This window comes from Prionailurus bengalensis, chromosome D2 (genome assembly GCF_016509475.1).
Source record: "Prionailurus bengalensis isolate Pbe53 chromosome D2, Fcat_Pben_1.1_paternal_pri, whole genome shotgun sequence".
NCBI classification, from domain to species: domain Eukaryota; kingdom Metazoa; phylum Chordata; class Mammalia; order Carnivora; family Felidae; genus Prionailurus; species Prionailurus bengalensis.
This window is the reverse complement of record NC_057351.1, coordinates 39561679-39578644: the sequence shown is the minus strand read 5'-3', so window position 1 is coordinate 39578644 and position 16966 is coordinate 39561679. Positions and strand designations below refer to the sequence as shown.

The window sequence follows — 16966 nt, the reverse complement described above, 5'->3', positions numbered from 1 at the left end:
CAAAATTAAACAGGTGGGATTACATCCATTCGAAAAGCTTCTGCACAGCAAAGGAAGCCATCAACAAAATTAAAAGGCAGCCTGTGGAATAGGCAAAAATCTTTGTAAACCACATACCTAATAAGGGGTTAATATTCAAGATATATAGGAACCCATGCAACTCGATTAGCCAAAACAAATAACCCAATTTAAAAATAGGCAAAGGACCTGAACAGATATTTTTTTTCAAAAAGATATTCAGATGGCCAACAGGTACGTGAAAAAGTGCTCGACATCATTAATCACCAGGGAAATGCAAATCAAATGACACAATGAGGTGTCACCTCACACCTGTTAGAATGTCTATTATCAAAAAGACCAGGGGTGCCTAGGTGGCTCAGTTAAGCAGGCGACTTCGTCTCAGGTCATGATCTCATGGTTTGTGAGTTCGAGCCCCGCGTCAGGCTCTGCATTGACCGCTCAGAGCCTGGAGCCTGCTTCAGATTCAGTATCTCCCTCTCTCTCTGCCCCTCACCCTGCCCCATTCATGCTCTGTCTCTCAAAAAATAAATAAACGGGGACATCTGGCTGGCTCACTCGGTTAAGCGTCCGACTTTGGCTCAGGTCATGATCTCATAGTTTGTGAGTTCAAGTCCCACATCGGGCTCTGGGCAGCTTGGAGCTGGAGCCTGCCTCGGATTCTGTGTCTCCCTCTCTCTATGCCCTTCCCCAGCACTCACTCTCTCTCAAAAATAAATAAACATTAAAAATTTTTTAAAATGAATAAACGTTTAAAAAATTAAAGAAAAAAGACAAAAGATACCAAGCATTGGCAAAGATGGGAAGAAACTAGCACCCTCATATACTGCTTGTGGAAATGTAAAATGGTACAGTCACTTTGGAAAACAGTATGGCAGTTACCCTAAATGCTAAACATAGTTACCATATGACCTAGAAATTCCACTCCCAAGAGAACGGAAAAATATGTGCACACAAAAACCCACCAATGTTCACAGCAACATTATTCATAATAGCCAAAGAGTAGAAATAACCCAAAGGTCCATCAGCTAACAAATGGATAAACAACATGGTGGCACATGCCTACATTCCAATTTTATTCCACCACAAAAAGGAATGAAGTACTGACCCAAACTACAGCATGGCTGGACTTGAAAGCACGCTGAATGAAAGAGGTCGGACACAGAAGGCCAGGTAACGCATGATTCAATGTATATGAAATATCTGTAATAGGCGAAGGCATAAGGACAGAAATTACATCAGTGGTTTCCAGAGGCATGGCAAGAGAAGGAATAACCAATGTGTACAGAGTTCCTCTTTGCAGTGACGAAATGTTCTGGAACTAATAGTGGTGAAGGCTGTACAACGTAGCGAGTATACTAAAAGTCACTGAATTGTACACCTTAGGACGGTGAATTTTATGTCATGTGAATTGTATTTCCATTTTTTTAAGGTCTGTCTGAGGACTCTGGCATGTGGTTGAGAAAAGCCTGAGGACCAGAGGGCTGGCGAGTAGAAGTCACCCCACATCTCCGCTCTCCCTGCTGCGGCCCTGGTTCCAATCATCTCTAATGTGTAACTCGGCAACAGCCGCCTCCTCCCTCTCACTCCCAAGCCCACTTCTGGATGCTTCCCACTGTCCACCTGCATGAACCATGCCTTTTTATTTTCCATAGTTTTTGATGTTTTCACACCTGAGCCCAGAGGGACTGCCCCTCCCAGAGTTCGCCAAGTCCCAAAGATACTAAAGGGCTCACGTGCAAGTGTGCCTTTGTAAACCAGCCAATCAAATCACAATCACAATCAGTGATTTATAAACCAGCCAATCAAAAACCTACATCCCAACCATTTCCTTTATCTAGTTCTTATACTCTGGGTCACTATCCACATGCCCCCATCACCCCAGGGCCAGGTGTCAGGCAACCAGAGACAGCCCCTATGCCCCAGAGACTGCAGAAATTATTCAAGCCCGCCAATCCTAAACCTGCTTACCCTGCCTGACCCTCCCTTTCCCAAGCAAACCACAGCAAAGGCTCTGGCCCACACTGTCCCCTGGCTCCCACCGCCTCCTGACTGGCCCCAGGCCTTCCCCACGTAGCCCCGCCCCCTCGAGTAAAAACTTCCTCCTGCAAGATCCACATCTCCACATCTGCATGTGACACCAGACCTGATTCAAACGAACCCCGAGCACATACTGAAACACCACCTTGCAAATCTGGTCCCGCCTTCCCTCTCCCACCTAACTTCTCGCCACCGACAGCCTCCAAGCCTTTTCGCCACCCCCGTACATCTCCACCCTCCTGAGCACCCCACACTCTGGTCATCATGCCTTTACACCTGCTGGGGTCTCCATCTCCTGCACCCTCTCCCTCCTCCACTTGTTTGCCTCAGTTGTTCCTGTGCCCCCCATCAAGCTCCACTCCGTAATGCTGCGTCTGGAAGCCCGCCAGGATCCCCACTCTCTGTTCCAGCAGTACGTGCTACTTTCCCGCTCCAAGCCCGTCGCCTGTGAGTCTGGCCCATGAGTCCCTCCAAGATAAGCACCATGAACCCTCATATCTGGATGCCCAGGGCTTGGCCAGTGAAGTACTGGTGGCTCAGTAAATGTAGGGTTTCGTTTTTTAGTGTAAGAAATCTCCCCCTAGGCAGAGAGCCCTTACCCTCTGGGTCCTCTGCAGGGCCGCGCGCGTGGGTGGCCCCGGCTAAAGGCGTGTGGGCCGCGCGCGCTAGCTAACCGGAAGGAGGACGGAGCACGGACACAAATGGGAGGAGGGTGGGCGGGGAGGCAGGCCCGAGTACTCACGCTGCTCCTCCCACTCGCGCTCCTCCTTCTCGCTGGCGTGGCTCTGCAGCTGGGCCTGCTTCAGGGTCCAGTAGAGTTCTTTCGCCCTCTGCTCTTCCTGGAGGCGAATCTGCTCCTCTCCCCGCTTCCGCTCCTCTTCCTCTTTCCTCTAAAATATCATGGGGACAGAGGGGCGTGAGGTCACGAGAGAGAAGCGCCCCTGTGCGGCTGAGCAGGGCTGAGCCGTCGCGCGGCGGGGCGGGGTGGGCCGGCCCGGCAGGTGGCGGCGGCTCAGTTTCCGGCTCTGAGGCAGAAATGGCAACAGTTCGTTAGGCCTAATCCAGGCAGCGGGAAGGATCAAATGGGTAAAAACACATGGAACAATGTGTAGACTCTAAGGCTTTCTGCAAAGAAAAGGGGACGCTGGGCCATCTTGCATTGAGCGGGGAAAGGCGGGTAAGTACCAGTCTTCCTGGGGGCCAGTGAAGCAGGATAGGACCATGTCCTAACCTTATGTCCGAATAAGGTATTTCAGAGACAAGCAGGGTTGCCCCACTTCTGCAATTGTTGTCCCTCTTTTAATCTCCAAAAGGGCTGTGTGTGTGTGTGTGTGTGTGTGTGCGTGCGTGTGTGTATTTTCCTCTACCTTTGGTCAAACGTGCATTATATGCCAAAGGCTCATTTAAACAACCAGCCAGTCTATGGGGTGCCTGGGTGGCTCAGTCGGTTAAGCATCTGACTTCCGCTAGGGTCACGATGTCACGGTTTCTGAGTTCAATCCCCACCTTAGTCTCTGTGCTGACAGCTCAGAGCCTGGAGCCTGCTTTGAAGTCTGTGCCTCCCTCTCTCTCTCTCCCCTCCTCTGCTCACGCTCTGTCTCTCTCTGTCTTTCAAAAATAAACATACATACATACATACATAAATGGAATAAAACCACCAAGTCTCAGGGAGCCTGGGGGTGGCTCAGTTGGTTAAGCATACGACTTCGGCTCAGGTCATGATCCCATTGCTTGTGGGTTCGAGTCCTGCATCTGGCTCTGTGCTGATAGCTCACAGCTACGAGCCTGGAGCCTGCTCCGGATTCTGTCTCCGTCTTTTTGCCCCTCCCCCTCTCAAGCTGTCTTTGTCCTCTCTCTCTCTCTCTCTCTCTCTCAAATATACATTTAAAAAAAAATTTTTTTAATACAATAAAAACCGGCAAGTCTCCAAACCCCTTCACCCCAACCTACCCCACCCTTCCCCAGTGCCCAGAGGCCACCATTCTCCCTTATTTTGGCTGCTCCTTCGTGTGGTTACATCTCTGTCTGCCTAATGCGGCTAATATTTTGATGTATCAATTCTAGGCATTAAACTACTGCCTTTCATTTTTGCTTCATGACTATTTAGCACTAATGTTTCTCACACAGGAACACACCCGCACTTTCCCTCTCTTCATCCTCACAATGTCGACATCACTCTCTGTGGTGAAATCAATGGGTCAGACTAAATATGGCTCACCGCAAAGCCGGAGTGGGGCGCTGTGATGTTCTTTAGCCTTCTAACACAATCTCTGAAACGTGGGTATATGTCTCACAACCTACAGTCTGCCTTTTTCATGGGCAACGGTTTTTTCTTTCTTCCTAAAATGATGATTGACAAGTCGTTACTTAACTAATAATGGCATCTTATATTTAGTAAAACATGATAGTATGATGGCTGTTTCTTTCCTGAGTTTATAATTGTTTTATCCTGAAGTTGAATATTGAGTTTTCCCAAACTTCTCTAAGACCTGTGGTAGATCTTTCTCTGTGTTTATTATTTCTTAAAGATTTTTTTAAATGTTTATTTATTTGAGACAGAGAGAGAGAGAGCACTAGTTGGGGAGGGGCAGAGAGAGAGAGAGAGAGAGAGAGAGAGAGAGAGAGGGACAGAGGATCTGAAGCAGGCTCTTTGCTGACAGCAGAGGGCCCGATGCGGGGCTTGAACTCACGAACCGTGAGATCATGACCTGAGCCGAAGCCGGACGCTTATCCAACTGAGCCACCCAGGTGCCCCACTGTGTTTATTATTATAACAGATAAACAGCAGTTATTGTTTTTCCAGGATCATCACTGCCCCCAGATGCCAGCCTCCCTTTTTCTCCCAACTCAACTGGTTGTTACCGGAGTCTCCTGTCTGTCCACCCACCAGGGACTCCTTTCTCAGCCCTCCCTGAGTTGAAGCCCTTGTTTCTTTGTTCCTTGTTCTTTTTCTGGCCCCTTCGTCATTTGGCAGCAACAGGACTTCTCAGCTATGGACGCACAGAGAGACACTCACTGAGTCTTAGCTGAAAACATCTATATGCTGCCCTCAGATATAACAGCTCATTTGGCTGAGCATAGAATTTAATTAAAAATCATTTTCCTAAAGCAGAATTTAGAAGACTTTACCTCCTAGTATCCAGGACTGCCACTCGGATTCTTAATCTTCTGCATGAGATATTAATTTTTCTCTTTATTGCTGACATTCTGAACGTAGTTACATGATGTGCCTTGGTGGCGATTTTCTTCCATTGACTGTGCCAGGCACTCAGGTAACTTTCTGCCTGAAGTCTCAGATCTTTCCAGTCTAACACACCTTGGCTTAGAATTTCTTGGATAATTTCTTCTCCTCTCACTGTTTTTCTTTCTAGAACTCCTGTTTGTCAAATGCTGGACTCCTTGACTTGATCCTCTTGGTGCCTTATCATTTCTCTCTTATTTTCCGTCTCCTGTCTTTGCTGTTCTACTTCCTGGTTGATTTCACTGACTTTCTTGTCTAAATCTGCTACCACATTTTTTATTTCAAGCACTGCATTTGTAATCCCCAAGCCCTCCTTCTTATTCTTTGGTCGTTCTTTTGGCTTCATTGCACCCTGTTCTGGTTTCATCCCTGTTATGAGAGTAATGTTTCATCTCTGAGGATGTTAGAGCTTTTTCTCCCCTATATTCTGATTTAGATCTAGTTCCTCTGTTTTTTGTTTTTTATTTTCTTTAAAGTGTGTTTTATGTGATGCTTGTCATTCGTGTTGGAGGCTTTCCTCAGATGTCTGATGTTTCCTGGCTGTCTATTCATATTCAAGAGAGAAAATAACTACACAGAGACTCAGTATATAGACAGGACTTCTTTGAGAGGTGGGCTCCACTCTAGGATGAATGGACAAGGAATCAGCCATTTCGCTGGGGAACGTTCAAGTATCTAGAAGTCCTTTCTCGGAGATTATCCTACCTGAGTGGTATACCAGAAGTCTGTGGGGGAGGCAGGCTGCAGGCAGGACAGCTCTTAGACCCTAGCAAGCAGAACCCATGGCCCACACCTCATATTTCATAGGAACACCATGCTTTGAAATGTCTTCTTTGCAAACATCCCTCTCAGGTCCCCCCCAGGAATGGCCACAGAGTCCTCCCAGGATTCGCAGGGGCAGCAGTGGAATCCAGGTAAGGTACTCCAAGTCCAGACCGGCTCCTGCATGAGCCCTAGTCTCCATTTCTCCCCCTCGGTGCTCTCTGACCCTTCCTTCGTGAAAGGTGTTAACCATATGCCCATAGGGGCTCCAGGATTCATTTATGGAGGCATCCTGGAGCCTGATGGCCAGGCCATGGTTCCAGGAGGGTGACCTGGCAAGCAGATGAAACCTGCCAGCTAGCATGGTATTTTCTTTTTTTTTTTTTTTTTAATGTTTGTTTATTTATTTATTTATTTATTTATTTATTTATTTTTGAGAGAGAGAGTAAGAGAGAAGGAGGGGCAGAGAGAGAGGAGAATTCCAAGCAGGCTCTGCACTGTCAGTACAGAGCCGGATGTGGGGCTTGATCCCGCGAACTGTGAGATCATGACTTTAGCCAAAATCAAGAGTTGGACACTTAATTGACTGAGCCACCCAGGTGCCCGCAGCACCATATTTTCATCACAGGATCGCATGTGATTAGGTCACCAGAACAGAGCTAACAGGCTGATTTTATGTGGCTCAAGTTAATAATTTATTATAAACAAAGACACCATGCAGAAATACCTGCGGCCCTGTGCATCCTAGGGGAACCCTGGCTGCAGGTCCCACTGCACGTGTTCAGACCTTTACTGTTTCCCATCTGCCCCTGGCCTGCTCTCTCCACTCTGCCTGACACACTGAGCTCTGGACCCCTGCCAGCGCCCCATCTCCTTCCGCTTGGAGGGAGGGATGTAGCAGCCTGGAAGAAATGGATGAAAATGGGGACATGGGGGTCCAGCCACACCACAGAGAAACTGAGCCAGTCTGAGCTCCCCTCACCATAGTCCCTGGTGCCTCCGGGTCCTGAGCCCGTGTGGATCCAGACCAATACAGCTCACCTACTCACCCTCTTCCTGCAGGCGCCCCACTGAACCCCTCCCCACTTCCCCCTCCCGGCAACCAAACTCTGGTGAATATTTTCTCATCTGTTCTCTCTTCTCATCTTCTATCTCCTTGTGCTTTAGAACTTCCTCGGTCCTTTGCTACTATTTTAATGGATCAACAAGAGAAAAAAAAAAGATAACTGAGTTTTAATCCCTCATTAATAAAGACAAAGTTTTTTGTTTCTTCTGAAATGGTATAGATTAAGGTTTTTTCCACTAATTCAAATCCATTTTTTAATCCTAAAGAATAAAATTTCCACTTCCAAATGAGCCACTCTCAAGAGTTGGGAATTAGGGCAAAAGAAGGCAAGTGGCTTCATGTAGTGACTCACCAAACACAAAGCACCTAGAGGCTCAGGCCGGCATCGGGCTGTGGGCTCTGGGGACACAGCCATGGGCATGACGCACACAGGCCCCACCCTCAGAGCTCACCTTCCAGTGCGTGAAACACACCAGACAAATAAAAATCAGGAAATGCCAGAGAATAATAAACAGTGTGCAAAGAATTAAAACAGGGTAAGTGACAGAATTTAGGAAGCTACTTTAGGCTGTGTGACCAGAAGCCCTCCTAGGAGGGACAATGTGATCTGATAACCGAACAATAAGGAAGAATATTGGTAAGTAAGTACTGGGGAAAAGAAATTTCCGGGCAGAGAAAAACCACACACACAATAGGGCCAGCAGTGCAAATGGGTTTGCCATGTTTGAGTACAGAATCATCTACCGTGTTTGAAAGAAGAAAAGTGAAAATGCTATCTTTGATGAGTTCGAGAAGCCATCTGACGTCCCCAGAGGCCTGCCGTTAGCAGCAGGATGCATGTGCCTGGGCTTCAGGGCAAGTTCAGCTGAAGATATTGGCTGAGAAGCCATCTGCAGAGGGATGAAGTGTCTCAGCCACAGGACCTAATGCTATCCCTGAGAGAAAGAATGCAGATCAAAAGAAAACAACCAGAGATAAATCACAGAGATGAAAGTACAGCGTAGGGAATATAGTCAATAAAACCGTAATAATGTTGCATGGTGACGGATGGTGACCGCGCTTATCGAGGTGAGCGTTGCGTAATGCATAGAATGGTCAAATCAGTATGTTGCACACCTGAAACTAACACTGTACATCAATTACACCTCAATAATAACAGTCAAAAAGAGCGAGAGGGAGCGAGAACAACCAGAGTGTCTTGGGCCACTCCACCATTTAAAACTTGAGAGAAAGAGCTGGAGCCAGGAAAGGAGGCTGAGAAGGAAGGCCAACAGATAAGCTAAAAACCCAGAAGTCTGCGATATCTGTTGGAGAAGCCAATAGAAGAGAACATTTCAAGTAAAAGGGAGTGGTAAACTGAGCTGCAGGCCCAGAGACATCGAGACAGCGCAGAAGATAAGGACAGAGAAGCGACAAGGGAAGGCGGGTGGTGGCCACAGGATGTGATGGGAGAGCGAAAGCGGCCAAGGTAAGGGGAGGGGAAGGCAGCCATCCAGGCGACTGAGGGGAGGGAGTGGAATGACCGCAGGCAGCCCTTTAAGGACATCTGCAGACAAGCAGAGACAGGGATCAACAGGTGGAGGGGAGTGTGGGGTCGGGAGGGAAATAGCCTCAGGTGAGAAATGCTAGAGTCAAGAGTTGGTGATGGATACAAAACTGGAACCAAAGTCGGCCTGGCTCCAAGGCAGAACAAGCGGGGTTCTAGCTCAAAGCCGTGAAAAAAACTCACCTTCGGCAATCACCAGCATGTCAGCAGAGCAAAAATCAGCCCCACGTGGGCACAGCATTACAGTGTACACAGCAGGTTTCCTGTGCCCCCACAGGGCCCCCCCACCTCTGACCAAGGAGGTCACATCACCCAACACACAGAGCGCCAGCCAAAATGGCATCCACCCAGACACTTCAGATCCAGCACCTGCCCACGTCAGGTCTTCCAGGCGGGAAGGTCTTACGGAAAATACAGTCAGCCAAGACCTGTCAGAGTCAGAGGGGCTTCAGCCTCCTGGTCCTACTTTCTGATATAGACAAGGAGTGTATTGGCTTGCTTGGGCTCCCATAGCGAAGTACTACAAACCAGGAGGCTTAAACAACAGACACTTAGGAGCTACAGAGGCCATAACTCATCAATTAGAACACCCATTCGTCCGAGATCAAGGCGTGGGCAGGGCTGGTTTCTTCTGAGGCTTCTCTCCTTGCCTTCTAGAGGGACCATCTTCTCCCTGTGTCTCACATGCCCTGTCTTCTGTGGGCACACATGTCTGTGTCCAAATTTCCTCTTCTTATAAGGGCACCAGTCATACTGGATTAGGGCCCACCCTGAAGACCTCATCTTAACCTATGACCTTTCTAAAGACCTTACCTCTACATACACTTACATTCTGTGATGGTGGAAGTTAGGCCGTCAACATATGAGGCCCATAACAAAGAGACTGCACCCCAGAGAAGGGTCATGACTGATGCTTGGCCTGACGTCCTCCAAGTTCATCCATGTTGTCACAAATGGCAGGGTTTCCTTCTTTATTAAGACTGAATAATATTCCATCATATTATATATATATATATATATATACACACATTACATACACATATATATGTACACATATACATTATGTATATATATCACATTTTATCCATTCATTGGTCAACAGACACTTAGATTGTGTTTGGTGAAAAGCTACAAAGTTTCAGTGATGCAGGATGAATAAATTCTGGAAATACAATGTACAGCATGGTACCTATAGTTAATACTATACTGTATACTTGAAATCTGCTAAGAGAGCAGATGTTAAGTGTTCTCACCACACACGAAAACAGTAACCAGGTAAGGTGAGAGACGCGTTCATTATCTTGATTATGGTAATCATTTCACAATGTATGCATACACCAAAACATTGCACATCTCTATATACAATTTTTCTTTGTACATTGTAGCTCAGTAAAGGGGGGGGGTGATAATTACCAGCAAATAAATAAATACATAAATAAACGGCAGTGCCACTGTTCACTCAATCCTCTGCACCCACGAATGAACAACAACAGACTGGGAGTCGGAAAACAGCCTCCATCTCCAAGGAAAATAACTGGCCACTTACTGTGACAAAGACAAGCTTCTCACAGGGATGGGGACAACAAAAGGAAACATTTTGCACCTACAGATAAAGAGCACTGCATCCTTCCCTCCAGGGTCTTGCTGAAATGACTCACCCCTCACAGCTGAAATTGTCTGAAAAGCTCTCCCTGTTTGGGGCTGCTCTCAGAATCCTTCGGCTCCTCCATGAGCCCCAGTGAAAAGTCTGTCTTTAAATTTAGCAGCCACAGGCCAAGGCAGCCAAAAGGCGACTATGAAAACACTCCCTTCCACGTTAGGAATGGATGCCTTTTTCTGGCAGGCCCAAAGCCCTCTGAGCCGTCCGGCTTATTCAATCCCCCTTCTCCTGATAACCCATCAGTAACAGCACACCACAGGAGCCCCCAGAGGCCCGGGTCCGCCCCACTCCGATGGAAAATGTCACTGAGACAGATGCTTTTCTGGAAGGCATAGTCGCTTTTGTTGTGTTGGGGAGCAAGCAGTCCTGTCCCCTTCAAGGATCCTTCCTGCGGCACTAAGAATCAGACTGACGTGAGACAGATTAACAGGAGACAATCAGATTTAATAACAGATATACAAGGAAAGCACACGGATATGGAAATTCCAAAGACCATCAGGCAAAATGAGGGATCTGTGTCATCCTGAGCTTAGGAGAGGCGATAGGGGTCTGGGACTTCAAAAGAAAGGAATGCACCTCACAGGGTGATAAAGAGATGAGCAGCTGTTTGGCAATTAGATGTCTGCCCTGCCATACAGATGGGTCACTCAGATAAAATTTATCACTGTTAATAACCCTCATTCTGGAAAACAGCCCCCACTGAGATTCTTCTATGTGGTTGGAGGGAGGGGCGATAGTTTCTCCTGAGACCTCAGGGTCTCAATTGCCTTCAGCTCAAAACAATCCACATGCCAAAGTGGCACATTCCAGGGGCGGGAGGGCTGTCCCAAACCCTTTAGTTGTTCATCTGGCCCAAATAATACCATCATGCTTTTCGAGATGAGGTACACCAAAAGGGCAGGGCCAGGCCTGTATCATTTATTCCCCCATCGACAGCCCCCAGCACAGAGCCTGGCAGATAGCAGGTGCTCCATAAACACTGACTGGAGGAGCAAGTGAACAAGTGAAGGTAAGACAGGGCTTGTGATGATTGTTGAAAGGCAAAGCGTAAACTATATCATGTTGTCCTGTTGATGCCAGCCTTGTCCAAGAGAAACTCAGATAAAGTCTACAATTTTCTAGAGAAAATTGAGAAGTGGAAAGTGTCCCCACCATTTATATAATCCTTTTGGAAATAAGGTGGGGATAGTTTCTGTAGTCATACAAGATGTCACAAAGGGCCAAAATGAACTACAACCTTAAAGGAGAAAGAAAAAACAAAGGGCGTGAGTGGCCTTGAATAGAAAATGGAAAAAAAAATTAAAGGGCAGCCTAACTCTATCAACCCGTGCCTGTTCCTTATCAGGAACCCTGGCAGGAGGCGGGAGGGTAGGGAGACTAAGAGTGAGAGAGAAGGAGCCTTATTGTCCGTGTTCTGCGGTCTTAAGCAGAGACAGAAGCAGCCAAAAGCAGTTTTATGAGTTAAGAAAGCAGAGAAAATATGCAAATTATATCTGGCCTCCTGATCCCCTTTTTTACTAAAGGAACATTTTCATATGCATTGTAAATTGCATTCCAATGGTGCCAGCCACAACAGAATGGTTTTTAAAAACAGGTTTCCAGCTGTCTGTATCTTCTATTTTGAAGTTCCCTCTTTAACCTGACACAAGATTCTGGGATTTTTTTCCTCCCCATTTTCTCAAAGGAATTTTCACTATCATCTGTCCTATAAGCAGGAGGATTTCAAGAACCTGCCTGCATCCTCCACACCGGTAGCCGGAAGTGAGCCCAGCCAGCCCCCCTCCACCAGCAGAGCAGGCTTCCCATCCAGCGTCTCCCCTCTCCTCCAGCCCCCACCCCAAATTCCCCTTCTAGAGAACCACATTGGCCCAGCCAGCCCAAGCACATTCTCTTCCCCCCAAGCCTACTCTGCCTTCCCAGATCTCCATAGCAACAGGGTGGCACCCTGTCCCTACTCCTCAGCCTGGGGCTCTGATGTCTTTGCTCTTTGGGTTCCCCCCATCCCGGCATCTAACTGATGCCAAGCCTTGCCGATTTCACCTCCGTTTCTCTGTGTCCATCCCCCTGAATCTCACCATAGTCACACTCAGCAGTTCCCACTTGGACCACTGGCCTCTCCCTCTCGCCATGCCTTCAGCACTTGAATCATAACCATCACCACCAGTTACTCTCACTGAACTTGATCTGGCCATGTCCCTCTGCTTCGAGATCCTCACAGCTCCACTCTGCCCGCAGGGAACTGTCTGCCTCTTTGTGGTAGCACCCAAGGGCTCCACAGCCTACCTTGCCAGATCCCTGTCTGGCTTCCCCCATCACTTTTTCCTCTCCCACCAGCAGACCATTCACGATTCCACATATCTCCTGTCCATTTCCCGTCTCTGCTCACACCCGGACGCGTACAGGTGCTCCATTGAGCTCCATCATAGTCCCCCAGGCATGGTGGGGGCTGAAGGTTACTCCCAGAGTTATCTCTCTCTCTCCCCTGGCACCCTCTACGCTTGAGGAGAGGAGGGAGTTTATAACTACCACCATCACTTCCCCCAAACAACCTGCACTCAGGTTCTCAGGGAAAGGGGGAAAAGTGTATGAAATTAAACGAACGTTGTTGGCGTATGCCTGCATGCGAGCCTCACGTCAGGTTAGAGTCTTGGTTGTTGAAAGACACAATAAAATTATCGAAGCCAATCTCTAATCCAGTGCAGAAATCCCTTTGGCGAAACTGATCCGGTTGTCTATTACCAAGTAACAAACTACCAGAAAACATAATGGCTTAAAACAACAACAATCTTATTTGCCTGTGGTTCCATAGGTTAATCCGAGGCATCCGAGGCCAATCATTTGGTTGGGGTCATTCACTGGAAGAACCAACAAGATTCCACTCACGTGTCTGGTGCCTCAGTGCTCCCCCACACAGCCCCTTTCTCTCTGCCTGGCTTGCCTGGGTTTCCTTACAGAGTGATGGGCTAAGGTCGTAGGGCTTCTCATGGGGGCAGCTTCCAAAAGTGAGCATCGCAAGAGGGGCCGAAGCTACAAATCTCCTGTATCCTGTCCTCAACTGTTACACAGAGTCATTTCTACTGCACTCTACCAATCAAAGCTAGTCACAAGGCCAGAGCAGACTCAAGGGAAGAGCAGTCTCAAAGAGAGACATGGCAAAGAACTTGCCACCGGCCATATTTAATCCACCACAGAAACTTTTCAGATACCATTTCAGCCCATGGTAAGCGGTTCCTGCAATGAAGATCTCATCACAATACAACGGTAGCTCACTTACAGACAGCTCTGACAGGAAATATCCTAGTTCATAAACCTGGCCCTTCCCACTCCAGAGTCCATGTGCTGGTGTTCCTGTCAGACATTGCCTTGGTGAGCCCCACCAGGGCCTCACAGATACAACCTGCAAGTCTGAGGCTTTTCAAAATGCAGATACGCCAAATCAGAATCAGAATGTGAGTACTGATGTGTAAACATTCACATTCAGCAAGTTAATTCTTAAAACAAAAACAAACATATAATTACCATGGCCTTCTTTGGAAATAACACCAAAAGTCTGCGTTTGGGTTCCTTAGTGAACCTCATGGCTTTACCGAGCCCTCCATGAACGTCCACACAGAGCGCCCCACAACGTATCATCTCTCTCTCTCTCTCACTGAAGTTCTCAAGGAGAAGTCCAACCTGAAAATCTCTGAGAACTCATTCACTCTGGAATCTCCTTGTGAAATAAATGAACCCCAGGACCCCAGCTCCAAAGAGCCACCCTCCCAGTATCTGGGACTCAGCTCACCTCTGGGAAGGAGGGTGGCCAGAGACAAGAACATGTGATTCTTGCTGTTAGAGATACACAGAAAGTATTGGTTTTCTTCCCCAGCAGACTTGAACAACCAAAAGCAAAACCCAACGATACAAACTGAACATCTCTCCACTATGGATTGACTGGATTATGGATACTATCATGGAATTATTGTTCATTTCAACAGGTGCGATCAGGATTGTCCTGGCTACCCAGGGGCAAAGGTACTCAGTCATGGGAGAGGCACGCTGAAGTACATAGTGTGTGATCAGGAGTCAGCAGACTAAGGCTCCCAGATCTGCCCCCTGTTATTTATTTTTTTTTTTTTTCAAAGTTTATTCATTTTTGGGACAGAGAGAGAGACAGAACATGAACGGGGGAGGGGCAGAGAGAGAGGGAGACACAGAATCGGAAACAGGCTCCAGGCTCTGAGCCATCAGCCCAGAGCCCGACGCGGGGCTCGAACTCACGGACCACGAGATCGTGACCTGGCTGAAGTCGGACGCTTAACCGACTGCGCCACCCAGGCGCCCCTGCCCCCTGTTATTTAAAATAAAGTCTTGTTAAAGGACAGTCACCCCCATTTGCTTACATATTGTCTGTAGCCGTGTTTGTGCTACAATGGCCTGGTTGAGGAGTTGTGACAGAGACGATGCGGCCGACAAAGCCTAAAATATTAGCTATCTGCACCTTTACCGAAAATAGTCTGCTAACCCCTGGGCTGGAGGATATGATGTCTACAGCTTCCATTCAAATTGTTTAGCGAAACAATTTAGCAGTAGCAACAAAAATGTACATACGTAGATATGTGTGTGTATATATATGTCTGCGTATAGATAGACACAGATATAGAGGAAGAGGAGGAAGGAGAATGAAAATTGGACAAGGCATCAATAACTGGTGAATTTCAGGGGAGAACACACGAACATTTGTTTTTTTCTCTCAGTGTGGCTGCAAGTCTGAAACTGCTTTTAAATCGTATGTTTTGAGAGTAAATGAATCTCCTAAAAATGTATATATAACGCAAGGGAAAATTAAATAAGATCAATAGCAATGTAAATAAATAAGCAGCAATTGCAATAGGTTTTAAAGTAATGAGAACAGTCTTCTTCACGATAGCAACAAAAAATATTCAACCTAAGGTTTACGTAGAAAAGAAACGTGAAGCATTTAAATAAAACAATAAACTTTGCCCAGTTCCAAAAGACGGAGGCACCATGCGTATATATAAGTTATTGTGCATGTTTGGGATTGGGTGGACGGTGCATAGAGAGGTGTTTCAAAAATTTTTATCAAAGACAAAAAGAAGCTTTGAGTAACAGGAAGAAGACACCACACCCTGAAAAAGAAGACTGAACGAGAAATACATCTCTAACGCGGATGTAATTCCAATGAAAATCACCGTGTATTTTTTTGTTGTTTCGGGGAGGAGGACGGCGACATGATGATTCAGATGTATCTCTAGTGGGCCAAGAATGACTAAAATTAGCCAAGGACATTTTGAAAATGAAGAGCAAGGATAGGTTCTTCCCTGATAGCAGATGTTAAACTTCATTTTAAAAGCGACAATAATTAAATAAGTGAATCTGGTTCAGGAATGATCAATGAAGAAGAACCCATGAAGAGATCCAGAGGTAGGTAAGAAGAATCAAGGCAGCGAGTGCACTAAGAGAAGGGAGATGATATAATAAATGATGATGGGACAATTTGCTAACTATTTGGAAGAAAAACAAAGTTATAGCCCTATATCATACCACACTCTAAGGTGGAGGGAAATTGGGGCGCGTGGGTGGCTCAGCAGGTTAAGCGTCTGACTTTGGCTCAGCTCATGATCTCGCAGTTTGTGGGTTCAAGCTCCGTGTCGGGCTCTGTGCTGACAGCTCAGAGCCTGGAGCCTGCTTCTGATTCTGTGTCTCCCTCTCTCTCTCTGCCCCTCCCCCGCTCACACTCTGTCTCTTTCTCTGAGAAATGAACAAACCTTAAAAGAAAAATTAAAGTGGAGGGAAATTAAGTGCAAAAAAATAAAATCATGAAAGACATAGAAAACAACGTAGATTAGTGTTTTATAAGCTTGTAGTGGCACAGATCTTTCTTAGCATGTAACAATAATTTTAAAAGATTGATATAGGGGCGCCTGGGTGGCTCAGTCAGTTGAGCGTCTGGCTTCGGCTCAGGTCACGATCTCACGGTTTGTGAGTTTGAGCCCCACATCAGACTCTGTGCTGACGGCTCAGAGCCTGGAGCCTGCTTCGGATTCTGTGTCTCCCTCTCTCTGTACTCCTTCCCCACTCGTGCTCTCTCTCTCTCTCTCTCTCAAAAATAAATAAACATTAAAAGAAAAGATTGATATAGTTGGCTAATAAAACTTGTAATCTTCTGTACGTCCGAAAGCACTATAACCACAATTAAGAAAAAATAACACTGAGAAGAATATTTGCAACATAAATGATCTTAAGGGGCCATTGTTCTATCTAATCATTATAGGAAAAAATACTTTTAAAATGTTTAAATGTGCACATTCCATGAATATACAATTTATAAAATAATATCATTTTTTAAAATTTTTTTTAAGATTTTATTTATTTTTGAGACAGAGAGAGACAGAGCATGAACGGGGGAGGGGCAGAGAGAGAGGGAGATACAGAATCGGAAGCAGGCTCCAGGCTCCGAACCATCAGCCCAGAGCCCGATGCGGGGCTCGAACTCACGGACCGCGAGATCGGGACCCGAGCTGAAGTCGGACGCTTAACCGACTGAGCCACCCAGGCGCCCCTAAAATAATATCATTAATAGGATTCAGCAGATTATTATTTTCTTCTTTTCACTTATATGTATTTTTGAGT

The 16966-nt window shown here is 46.7% G+C and overlaps 1 protein-coding gene across 1 annotated transcript in view; it reads right to left on the bottom strand.

The window, feature by feature from the left end:
• The window catches only part of SH2D4B (SH2 domain containing 4B), a 61473-nt gene that overhangs the window by 41974 nt on the left and 2533 nt on the right, over positions 1-16966 (bottom strand). The window contains exon 3 of the mRNA XM_043596735.1: positions 2801-2948. Within this exon, the coding sequence (XP_043452670.1) occupies positions 2801-2948 (148 nt within the window). The remainder of the gene's footprint in view (positions 1-2800; positions 2949-16966) is intronic.